Source organism: Manis javanica, chromosome 8 (genome assembly GCF_040802235.1).
Source record: "Manis javanica isolate MJ-LG chromosome 8, MJ_LKY, whole genome shotgun sequence".
Lineage (NCBI taxonomy): Eukaryota > Metazoa > Chordata > Mammalia > Pholidota > Manidae > Manis > Manis javanica.
Window position 1 is genome coordinate 32685282 of NC_133163.1, and position 12842 is coordinate 32698123.

General features: G+C 39.7%; 1 protein-coding gene across 6 annotated transcripts in view; it reads right to left on the reverse strand.

Moving 5' to 3' along the window:
- RAD51B (RAD51 paralog B) overlaps window positions 1-12842 on the reverse strand; it is a 750762-nt gene that overhangs the window by 395112 nt on the left and 342808 nt on the right. For 4 of the 6 annotated variants that reach the window (XM_073242228.1, XM_073242226.1, XM_073242227.1 and 1 more), the window contains exon 8: window positions 3623-3697. The exons of the other annotated variants lie outside the window; for them this stretch is intronic. In XM_073242228.1, coding sequence (XP_073098329.1) covers window positions 3623-3697 — 75 coding nt within the window. The remainder of the gene's footprint in view (window positions 1-3622; window positions 3698-12842) is intronic. 6 annotated transcript variants of the gene reach the window in all.

Genomic DNA, 12842 nt, shown 5'->3' on the forward strand with positions numbered 1-12842 from the left:
CTACATTCATCAGGGATATTGGTCTGTAATTTTCTTTTTTGGTGGGGTCTTTGCCTGGTTTTGGTATTAGGGTGATGTTGGCTTCATAGAATGAGTTTGGGAGTATTCCCTCCTCTTCTATTTTTTGAAAAACTTTAAGGAGAATGGGTATTATGTCTTCTCTGTGTGTCTGATAAAATTCTGAGGTAAATCCATCCGGCCCAGGTGCTTTGTTCGTGGGTAGTTTTTTGATTACCGTTTCAATTTCTTTGCTCGTAATTGGTTTGTTTAACTTTTGTGTTTCTTCCTTGGTCAGTCTTGGAAGGTTGTATTTTTCTAGGAAGTTGTCCATTTCTTGTAGGTTTTCCAGCTTGTTGGCATATAGGTTTTCATAGTAGTCTTTAATAATTCTTTGTATTTCTGTGGAGTCTGTCGTGATTTTTCCATTCTCATTTCTGAATCTGTTGATTTGTGTTGATTCTCTTTTTTTCTTAATAAGTTTGGCTAGAGGCTTATCTATTTTGTTTATTTTCTCAAACAACCAGCTCTTGGTTTCATGGATTTTTGCTATTGTTTTATTCTTCTCAATTTTGTTTATTTCTTCTCTGATCTTTATTATGTCCCTCCTTCTGCTGACTTTAGGCCTCATTTATTCTTCTTTTTCCAGTTTCGATAATTGTGATGTTAGACTATTCGTTTGGGATTGTTCTTCCTTCTTCAAGTGTGCCTGGATCGCTATATACTTTCCTCTTAGGACTGCTTTCGCTGCTTCCCACAGAAGTTGGGGCTTTGTGTTGTTGTTGTCATTTGTTTCTATATATACCTTGATCTCTATTTTCATTCGTTCGTTGATCCATTGATTATTTAGGAGCATGCTGTTAAGCCTCCATGTGTTTGTGAGCCTTTTTGTTTTCTTTATAGAATTTATTTCTACTTTTATGCCTTTGTGATCTGAAAAATTGGTTGGTAGAATTTCAATATTTTGGATTTTGCTGAGGCTCTTTTTGTGGGCTAGTATGTGGTCTATTCTGGAGAATGTTCCATGTGCACTTGAGAAGAATGTGTATCCTGTTGCTTTTGGATGTAGAGTTCTATAGATGTCTATTAGGTCCATCTGCTCTACTGTGTTGTTCAGTGCTTCCGTGTCCTTACTTATTTTCTGCCCGGTGGATCTGTCCTTTGGGGTGAGTGGTGTGTTGAAGTCTCCTAAAATGAATGCATTGCAGTCTATTTCCCCCTTTAGTTCTGTTAGTATTTGTTTCACATATGCTGGTGCTCCTGTGTTGGGTGCATATATATTTAGAATAGTTATATCCTCTTGTTGAACTGAGCCCTTTATCGTGTCCTTCTTTATCTCTTGTTACTTTCTTTGTTTTGAAGTCTGTTTTGTCTGATATTAGTACTGTAATCCCTGCTTTCTTCTCCCTGTTGTTTGCCTGGAATATATTTTTCCATCCCTTGACTTTTAGTCTGTACATGTCTTTGGGTTTGAGGTGAGTTTCTTGTAAGCAGCATATAGATGGGTCTTGCTTTTTTATCCATTCTATTACTCTGTGTCCTTTGATTTGTGCATTCAGTCCATTTACGTTTAGGGTGACTATTGAAAGATGTGTACTTATTGCCTTTGCAGGCTTTAAATTCGTGGTTACCAAAGGTTCAAGGTTAGCTTCTTTAGTATCTTACTGCCTAACTTAGCTCACTTATTGAGCTGTTATATACACTGTCTGGAGATTCTTTTCTTCTCTCCCTTCTTATTCCTCCTCCTCCATTCTTTATATGTTGTGTGTTTTGTTTTGTGCTCTTTTTAGGAGTGCTCCCATCTACAGCAGTCCCTGTAAGATGCCCTGTAGAGGTGGTTTGTGGGAAGCAAATTCCCTCAGCTTTTGCTTGTCTGGGAATTGTTTAATCCCGCCATCATATTTAAATGATAGTCGTGCTGGATACAGTATCCTTGGTTCAAGGGCCTTCTGTTTCATTGCATTAAATATATCATGCCATTCTCTTCTGGCCTGTAGGGTTTCTGTCGAGAAGTCTGATGTTAGCCTGATGGGTTTTCCTTTATAGGTGACCTTTTTCTCTCTAGCTGCCTTTAAAACTCTTTCCTTGTCCTTGATCTTTGCCATTTTAATTATTATGTGTCTTGGTGTTGTCCTCCTTGGATCTTTTCTGTTGGTGGTTCTGTGTATTTCCGTGGTCTGTTCGATTATTTCCTTCCCCAGTTTGGGGAAGTTTTCAGCAATTATTTCTTCCAAGATACTTTCCGTCCCTTTTCCTCTCTCTTCTTCTTCTGGTGCCCCTATAATATGGATATTGTTCCTTTTGGATTGGTCACACAGTTCTCTTAATATTCTTTCATTACTGGAGATCCTTTTATCTCTATGTCGGCTTCTATGCGTTCCTGTTCTCTGGTTTCAATTCCATCAATGGCCTCTTGCATCTTATCCATGCTGCTTATAAATCCTTCCAAAGTTTGTTTCATTTCTGTGATCTCCTTTCTGGCATCTGTGATCTCCCTCCGGACTTCATCCCATTTCTCTTGTGTATTTCTCTGCATCTCTGTCAGCATGTTTATGATTTTTATTTTGAATTCTTTGTCAGGAAGACTGGTTAGGTCTGTCTCCTCTGGTATCTCTGTGATCTTGGTTTGTCTGTAATTTTGTCTTTTCATGGTTATAGGAATAGTTTGCAGAGCTGGGACTAGTGACAGCTGGAAGAACTTCCCTTCTTGTTGGTTTGTGGCCTTCCTCTCCTGGGAGAATAGCGACCTCTAGTGGCTTGTGCTGGGTAGCTGCGCGCAGACAGAGCTTCTGCTTCCTGCCCGCCTGCTATGGAGTTTATCTCTGCTGTTGCTGTGGGCGTGACCTGGCTCGGGCTGCTGCTCCAAAGTGGTGGAGTTGCATTGGAGGGGGAGCGGCTGGGAGGCTATTTATCTCCGTAAGGGGCCTCCGTGCTCCCTGCAGCCCAGGGGATTAGAGTGCCCAGAGATCCCAGGATTCCCTACTTCTGGACTAAATGTCCTGCCCTGCCCCTTTAAAACTTCCAAAAAGCACCCGCCAAAACAAAATGATGACCACACACTCAAAAAAAAAATGGCCGCTCGTTTTTCTTTATTCTCCGGCGCCAGCCTCAGGCACCCGCTCACTGGACTTGCTGCCCTGTTTCCCTAGTATTGGGGTCCCTATCCCTTTAAGACTTCCAAAAAGCGCTCGCCAAAACAAAACAACAACAACAAAAAAAAAAACAAAAAAGAAAAAAAGGTGGCCGCTCGTGTTTCTTTTGTTCTCTGGAGCCGGTCTCTGATACTCACTTGCTGGTCTTGCTGCCCTGTTTCCCTAGTATTGGGGTTCCTGTCCCTTTAAGACTTCCAAAAAGCACTCACCACAACAAAACAACAACAACAACAACAAAAAAGATGGCCGCTTGCTTTTCTTTTGTCCTCTGGCTCTGGCCTCCAGTACCCGCTCACCGTTCTTGCTCCCCTGTTTCCCTAGTATCCGGGGCCCCGCGCATGCACTGTGTCTGTGCTCTGGTCTGGATGGCTGGGGCTGGGTGTTCAGCAGTCCTGGGCTCCTTCTCCCTCTGGCTCTGACTCCTCTCCTCCCGCCAGGAGCTTTGTATCTTACCCCCAGGGTTTGTATCTTACCCCCTTTGTGAGGCTCTGGGTTCTCGCAGGTGTTGATGTGGTCTGGATGTTGTCCTGTGTTCTCTGGTCTTTATTCTAGGAAGAGTTGTCTTTGTTATATTTTCATAGATATATGTGGTTTTGGGAGGAGATTTCTGCTGCTCTACTCACGCCGCTATCCTGGCTCTGCCTCAGAAAGTTGGATTTTAAAAGTGATACCTCTCAGTGTTTTAGCACATTTTCACACAAGTTGAAATAATGCTGTACAATCCTAGTAACAATAATGATTCAGTGTCCATTAGGCAGTATGTGAATTGTTTTGGCAGCTATAGGGAACATTTTCACTAAGCTATTAAATAAGGCCTAGAAACCATTACTAATAGGCCAAGAAATCATTATGACCTAGCCTGTTTCTGGCCTTGAATAAGACCTTGGTCCGGCCTAGGATAACAAAACAGGTGCAATGATGAAAAAGATCACAGGCTTTGGGCTTTGGAGCTAGAGAGAACTGCGTTTCAATTTTGGTCTCTAAAATGGGAATGAAAGCACTTAGCTGATGTGGCTATTATAAAAATTAGATACAATATGTGCAAATCATTTAGCTCAATGATGAGGGCCTTAATAAATAATATCTATCATTATTATTACCAATTATAATTTATGGCATAATAATACAACCTATAGAATAATTCTAGAGGAACAAAACCAAATACATGAACAGCCAGCAGACATGTTTCTCCAACTTAACAGTACAGCAGGGATTTGAACTCTGGGGTTGGTCAACTATACAACATATAACCACTCTGTACAATCTGCCCAAACAGAAATATATCCTAGTAGAGTAACACCCAGGAATAAAGCACAGTTTAAGTGAGAGACCTGACAGAAGTTTGGTCTCAGAACTAGGTTGAAAGGACCATTGCCGAGGAGGTGAGAACAGTGTTGCTGTCTTGGAAACCAAAATTGCTAAGACGTACTGAGTGCTAACACAGCTTTCTCAGTACTAATCATAACTTCACTTGGATGGCCTCATTTAATCCTCACAACAACCCTCTGAAGCAGATACCAATATTACTCCCATTTCACAGAAGGCTTAAGTAACTTACCCAAGGTCAACAGTTGGTAAGAGGCAGAGTAGAGATTTAAACCCAGGAAATCTATAGACTGAATCATTGGCTACATCCTTGGACCCCAAGAGGAGGGGCAGGGTACAGTCCTGGTGCTCCAGAAACTGCTACTGGGAGCTAGGCAGGTTCCACCCATATCTCAGCCACACGGAGGTCCAGAGCAGAGAATCTGGGAGGCGAAAAAGGGGGAAGGGACTGCGTGAAGAATGGCGGGAGTGCCCTGAGATACCTTGGGAGGATGTGTACCTTTACCTCTTGTTACTCTGTCTCTGACCATAGACTTGGAACAAGGAGGCATTATTATACCATTCAAGATATCTCATGCCTGCAAAATTCAGAAGCTTCTTTCACTATCTGGCACACCTTTTGTTTGAATTCTTGAAATCCTAATAAATCCTTGGAGACTCCATCAGCATTCCATTCTATAAGATTAGCACTTACCACAGTGCCTACCATATTCACAGACTACAATACACATTTCTGGAAGAAAGAAAAGGGAAGTAAAGGTCAGGAAAAAATAGAAAGGATTCTCAAATATATTATCGCATGATTATCAGAGGTCTAACTTAGTAAAAGAGTGCTGGTCTAGGCATCAGAGACTTGGGTTCTACCCAGCTCTGAAACCAGCTGTATGAAACTGGCAAGGCACTTAGTCTATGTGGCCCTCAGTTGGCTTATCTGTAAAATGGGTTGGATAAGATGACCTATAAATGAGATAATATGTAAAGGAATCCTATTCAATGGCTGGCTCAGAGGAGGCTTTGAACCTATGTTTACTGAATGTGATGTCTTCCATCTTCCCAACTGCATTCTGAGTCAGTTAGCTGGGCTCCCTCTAAAAACTACAGGTGAGAAAACTAGAGCACTAGAAGTTAAGTGGCAAGGACAAGATCACACAATTAATTACCATATACCCAAGATAAGCTCCCTCAACTCACTGCCTGGTACCCTTCCTTCTACAGCACACTACTTCCTGACCTGACTAGTGTGCTTACTTCTCTCCTGCTATTCATGAGAAAGCGAGAAAGCTTTTAAAAATAATAATGTCACATGATCAATGGGATTCCAGGAAACCATCAAATCCATGCCGTTGTCTTTCAGCAAGATTTATCTTAAAACACCCAAAGAAAATAGGATACAGATTTTTAATCCTAAGAGATGGAAACTCTACCATATTTCTCAATAGTCTACTACAGTTTCACTTCTTAGTAGATACTTTCTTATGTACCCTTCATACTGCAGTTTAAGTCTCTTGCGTTATCCTCAGGTGAGATGGAAAACACTAGTCACTATGTTCTGCTAAGCATTGTTATGTATGCAAAGATTGCTATTAGACTGCCCTTTATCCTCCTTTCTTTCCAAGCTGACTAATCCCAGTTTCTTTAAATTCCTCATAGTTCTCTCTCTCAATCCTTTAAATACCTTTGCGGCTGAACTCTCAGCCACCTCTAAACTCAACCCCTCCCCGTCATAATAAATCACAGACCACAATTTCCAACTACGGTTGTGAATGTTGACTTCAAGTGATTGTGTCATGGTTCCTACAAGATTTTTCTCAAAACTAGCATTGCATGGCCATTCTTTGGTTTATAAAACTAGAGTACTCTCTAATTTAGGTTGAAAGTAGATTATTTACAGATTCTCCAAAGCAAACTTAAACCTGAACTGGTTGTCTCCCAACTCTGAGAATATTTCTATCTACTCTTCCAAGCAGTTTGGGAGAACTAACTTTAACAAGAATCCAGGTAGAACATAAGTAAGAGCAAATTAGCTGAATAGGAATCCTAAAATGTGCATTAAATATAAATATAAGCAGGTTTGGGCTTTATGTATCACTGTTGCTGTATTGTATAGATGATTCAGTGGTTTCCAAGAAGCAGTGAGTTGCCAAAGCACAATTATTTAGCATGCATTTTCCCTATAGTGTCTTATTTTTCTTTGCACAAATCTTCTAAATTTTCAATATTAAAACAAAAATTTTTTTCTAAGTTGCTCAATAATATGTCTAAATTCTTTTTCTTTAGCAAACACTTTTCTCTTGTATTTTCTATATGTGTTATTGAGGTTTAAAAAGAAAATGTCTTTTTAAGATGTCTTTTGTTGTTTACATAAGAAATCAGCAATCTCCTAAGTTATATATTAACATCCACTTATTATTTATTGGACACCTACTATGTACACACTAGGTATTTAGAGATCAGGAAAGAATATGAACAAAGCATAAGATGAACCTGAAAGGCTTTTCATAGGAGATGACATTTAAACTGGATATTGAAGAAAGAGCAGGATTTTGTCTGGCACTCAAGGTGAAGGAACATACGCCCCAGAAGTAACACTGAGCAAAGGAAGGCAGAAAAGCATCACTTACACAGTGAATGAGACATTGGCCAAGGAAGTGACTGGGAAAGAACAAAATTGGATTCTGGAGAGACGCTATTTGTACAACACTTTTTCCAATTAAAAGCTGTTCCTGAGAAGTTGTCCTAGTACTGTTAACAGGGTCATGCCATTTCAGCACAATCTCAGGACGAAGAAACAACTAATCAACAGAACAGGCTTCGTGCAGAATGGAGACTGCATAAAAGGAGGCAGCCTAACATGCCAGGCAATCCAGGGGAACAACACTGTTTGCTTTTTATGGTTTAAATAATTTCACCCGCTACAGTTTCATAATTGTTCTTCATTCCACACCAGGATTGTTGGTCCCACTTAGAAAACATGGGACTTTGCTTGTGCATGTGTGTTTCTCAGCAAGAACAACAACAAAAATTGTGGCTGGGGTTGATTTGTAATTTTTCACTGTGGCTTTGAGTCATGGATGATATCAGCAGCGCTACCAAAATTGGGTTTGTCAGTTAAGCCTCCTCCCTGCCGGCTAAGCAGCAGAGCATGAAACATAAACCATTAAGAAACAATGGCAGGGCTTGGGGGTTATTTATTGTTGTTCTCCAAACACATCTTAGTGACAGAAAGGAAAATGGTCAACTGGGAATTCAAACTTAATTTTTTTAAGTAGAATTTCCTTCTTCCTTCCCTCCCTCCCTCCCTTCTTCCCTTCCTTCCATTTTTGAAAATTTGTTAACAAAGAAGTAGGTTCTTTCAGGCAGAAAATGGAGTTCTAGCCCTCAATAATATTATTCCACTTATGGGTATTTGAATAAGACAAATTCTTTCTTTTCTTTCTCTTTCTTTCTTTTTAATTTTTGAAAATTTGTTAGCAAAGAAGGAAGATGGTTGAGAAATGTCTGAGAATGGCTTGGCAGAATGGAGTATGTGGCTTAACTAGCCAGAAAGAATTTTAAGTTACTGTGGCAAAAGTCTCAATCCACATCCCCTTTATGCAATTACATATGCCTGTAGGCTTGCCCAACATAAGAATCTCACCAATAAACTGAGGAAGTTAAAGCACTGGACAGGAGTTGAACTTGGAAGCCTTGAATGAACACTACATATATGTGCTAGCAAGCACACACATTTGTGAGTGTGTATCCTTTCAAAAAAAATGAAGCGCTACAGAAAAAAATGCCTGTTCATTAGATATTCTGGATAAGGCCTTGGATTAGTAACAAATAAGTAATGAGAAAGAAACTCTGTCTTGGAGGGGGTCCCTCACCAGAAAGAGAAACAAGAAAATAAACATGTTTGTTTGGATGTGGGTGGTAAGGGAAAGGGACAGTTCCTACGCTCCCAATTGTAATTTAGGCAACTATGCAGATAATGATGTCTCCCACTAACCAAGAGGAAAAAATATGAGAGATGGGTCATTTTGATTCAGACTTGGGCACTCTGAGTTGCTGATAGCTACACAGCATCTGGTAGATTTCCAACAAATACTTGGACACATGGGCCTGGAACTTAGAAGAGAAGTATGGTCTGGAGGTAGAGGCCTGAGACTGGTTGGGTGAGGGCGGGCTCCACAGACATAAATAAGAGATCGCCCAGGGAGAGTGTGCAGTGAGGAGAAGCTAGGGTAGCACCTAGAAGGTTGTAATAGGCGGCAACTCAACCCCGACACCTCTCGGGGAACCCCTCTGTGTGGCCATGTTCTGAGGTCCTTCCAGGCAGAAGATGGGGCTCCAGCCCTCAAGATACTGCTCCACTTATGGGTATTTGAGTAAGACAAACACTTTCTTCTTGGTATCAGTGGTACTTACATTACACTCACCCCCAAAATTTACTAAAGTGACATAGAAAATATCATTTTATACTTTCTATGCCTTCTCAGTACATTTTTCTAAATTTTCTATTTTTTTCTTAGATTTAAGATTATCAGTTGTCAATTTCTCTGCTGTTAGAATACTAAGCTTCTTGAGGTCTGGGCCACTATACCATTTATTCCTTTTTTTAGGTTCTCAAGACTCTACATGAGAATAATAACTATTGCTTGTTGAGCACATAACATACACCAGGAATTTTTTGTAAGTGCTTACAGAAGTTATTTCATTTAAACACCACAACAACCCTATAGGGCTGGTACTACCGTTCCTTTAATAGATGCAGCAGTTAGGGTACAACTCTTAGCAAAAGGCATAGCCAAGACACAAACCCAGATTTGTCTCATGTTCACAGGACTTTCCAACATCCTCGTGCTGTCTCTACAGGTCTACTCCTTGTGAAGAGAGAACAAATGATTGCCATCAGTGACAGGAGGCCAGCTTTCTAACAACCAAGGATGTGCCGTCAAACACCCTCTTCCAGCCCACCTACTGGGACCACTTTAGGAACCTGGTTAGCATGCTTTGACAAGTATTCCTCCCTGAGACTATTTAGTGAACACTCAAACCTTTGAGGAATGAAAACATGATGAATGAAAGAGGGTTACTGCATCCATTACATAAGGAACATACCTATTTCAATAATGGAATAAGTAATGTTCTATGCAGGTTTGCATGTTGCCCTTGGAGCTTTTCTTCAGTTTTTAAATAATACAGTCTTGGGCAGTAAATTTAGGGATTCAAAGGGATCTTATTAAATTGAAAAATAAACAATTAAAAAGCTGAATAAGATTCAAAGACTCAAATTTGACAGAGCATTCCTAAGGGAGAAACAGTATAGATTATTTGGACTTAATGTAGCTCTAAGTTTATCAATCAAGCAAGAATAAAAATCTGTGGTGTGTCCATACAATGGAATACTATTCAGCCATCAAAAGGAAAGAAGTCCTAATTTATACTACCACATGGCTGAACCCTGAAAACATCATGCTGAAGGAAAGAAGCCAGACCCAAAAAGCAACATACACTGTACAACTCCATTTACATGGGAGTCCAGAACTGCACATCCATACACACAGAAAACAGATTAATGGGTTGCCAGCAGCTGGGGGGAAGGGGAATAGGGAGTAATGGCTAAGGAGCATGGGATATCTTTTTGGGGTGATGAAAATGTTCTAGAATTAGATAGTAGGGATGGTTGTATTAAAAAAAACACTGAATTGTGCACTTTAAATTGGCAAATATTATGGTTTGTGAATTATAGCTCAATTAAAAATAACAAGTTAAAAAATCAGGCAAGACAATGAGATTCAAAGAGTACTTAGGAATCATAAAACAATTTTCTTTTTATTAAAGAATTGGTCAGGCTCTATGGACTAGAGCATCAAGTTCTGGGATCCAGATGGTTTATAGGACAGCCACAAAGCTGACTAGACTTGGAAAACAAGACTTATATGGAATACTGAAGAGATGGGAATGACTCTATCTAAAAATCCCAAGTCAAAGGGATTTAATTACAGTTTCTTCAAGTATATAGAGATTCTTAAACAAAGAATAGTAACATAGCCAGCTGCTTTCCATCTCCTCGGAAGATAGAGCAGAAAGAAGGCGGCTTACAAGATAATATAAGGGATTTAGGATGAGGATAAAAAAGAGTATCCTTACAGTGAGGGTTTAACAAAAGGCAAATTTACTAAAGGTGAATGGGCTCTCCATCACCTCTGAAGAACTCTAAGATAAGGGCAGGGGCTTCAGGACTTCAGAGAATGTTTTCAAAGCCATACTTGTGAATCTTTCATTGTGCTAGAGGACACCCTTTCCATTTGAAGGCAACTTAGTGGATAAAGGGAAGGACCTGGTATGGACTAGATGAAGCCTAACCAGGTTTATGTTAAAGTAAATTTCTTTAGAATAATTCCAATTTTCATGGAATTCTTATTGTTTTCCATCATAAAGCAATCTTCTGGGAGAAAAACTATTATCAAGTTTTCATGCTTCAAATAAACTTAGAAGAGTCACACATAAGATTCAGGGGCCCAGTCAACAACAGTCCCGTGCTGGGAGTTTGAGCTACTTAGAAGCTCCTTTTATCTTTGTTATTATGAAATCTTTTTACAATTTGGAGTTTTGCCCTAGTTTTTGGAAGAATCTGTACTGTCAGCCTTACATACACTGGCCCTGTCTGTCAGACTAGGCATTTTCCTGCTGCCCTGCTGGCCAGACTTTGTGCTTTGTTGAACCACTCCTGCTCCCCTGCCCCAATCCATGACAACTTGTGGTTTTGACTTCATAACCCACCATATGTGCCTGGCATACTGTGCCTTGATAATATACAGCTCATAATCTAACACCTCATATCTTCATACTGAAAGTTCCACCAATTCAAGTTTTTGGATTGTGTTGGAAACTGTATTCGTTCCCTACATTTTCAACATAGAAGTGTGAATTTTCTGATACAATTAGGGCAATTTCCCATAGTTCTTACATGTTTTTTCATCCTTTAAGAAAGACCAATATGCTGATGTCATAATTATGCATATGAAATTTCTGTCTCTTGATTTCATAAAGTCAGTGTGAATGCTACTTCAATAGCACTCACTTTCAACAGCAAAATTAAGTCATCGCTTACAAATTGGCATGCTTTCCAATAAGCACAGATTTCTCTAGTGCCCATCTTCAGGATATCACATATATTACTGGCAGCCGCATAAACTGTCATGAAATGTACTGCCAAATGCCAATGATACTTAACAAAAATTAGATATCTCACCTTACTGAAGCCAGAATTCAAGTTAGGCCAGAAATAAATCAGGCAATATTACAATCTTTTGCCTAACCCCTAGTTATAACTTGGAAGTGAGATGGGGGGGGGGGGGTAGGGAACAACATCAAATAATCTTTACAAGTCAGAACTGAACACGTCTTAAAATTGTTTTTGGCTCCATTGCCTCTGGGTCAGCTCCTGAAATAGAAGTCAAGCTGTGACTTATAGGCTTATATTAATTTTCCTTATGCTGCTTAATTTTAGTAGCATAGTTTCCACATACTCTAGTTTCTTGTTTTCAGTGTTGTATGACATGTCTTGTAAATAGTGTGAAGTTGTTTAAACTGTACAACATTAAAGTTATAACCCCATTAGGTCTATAATCTAAAGACCTACTACTTACAGATAAGGAGTAGTTCTGACCTCTGGGAACTACTGAGAATTATGGAGAAACCCAGCAGGCCCTCTTACTCATTTGAAACTAAAGTTAAACAAGAAGGCCTTGCTAATTTATACAAAGTTGTCCTTTCAAAATGAAGTAGATAAATACTTTATACTCCAGACCCCAAGTCTTCCATGACTTGCACTGTTTTAGAAAAATACTCTTCTACACTAGTGTTACACCACATTTTTCAGGTCCCAAGTGGGATCTCCAAAAAGACTATGAAAATGAGGTTTATATCAAATTTAATTTAACCTGTAGCCACATAGACTCACCAAGTAAAAAAATCTTGTGAATATCACTTGAGGGCAGTGATTATTTATTTTCAGTGTTCAGAACAGATCCCAGAAGCATGCTTCAGATAGTGTATCCACCTACTAGTACAGCAATCTTTGCACTCTGAGTGGGTTTAGGCCCTAACTCCAGTCAGCCTGATGGAAGCTGAACCCACTTCCTCTACCCTGAGCACCTCCATCATATCACACTAACTAACTAAAACAGCACTTATGTTCTTAAGGGACCTTTTACATAGGGTCTTCTTTGTAAAAGAGCCACAACTGATATGTCTTTATACTGTGCAGGATCAAGTTCTCGGAGGTCTCTACATTACTGATAACATGAGAGTCAAAACTGGGGCTTTTACAGAGGAGGGATGAAGAACGATCTGAAAGCAGCAACAAGGAAAAGATGGGCA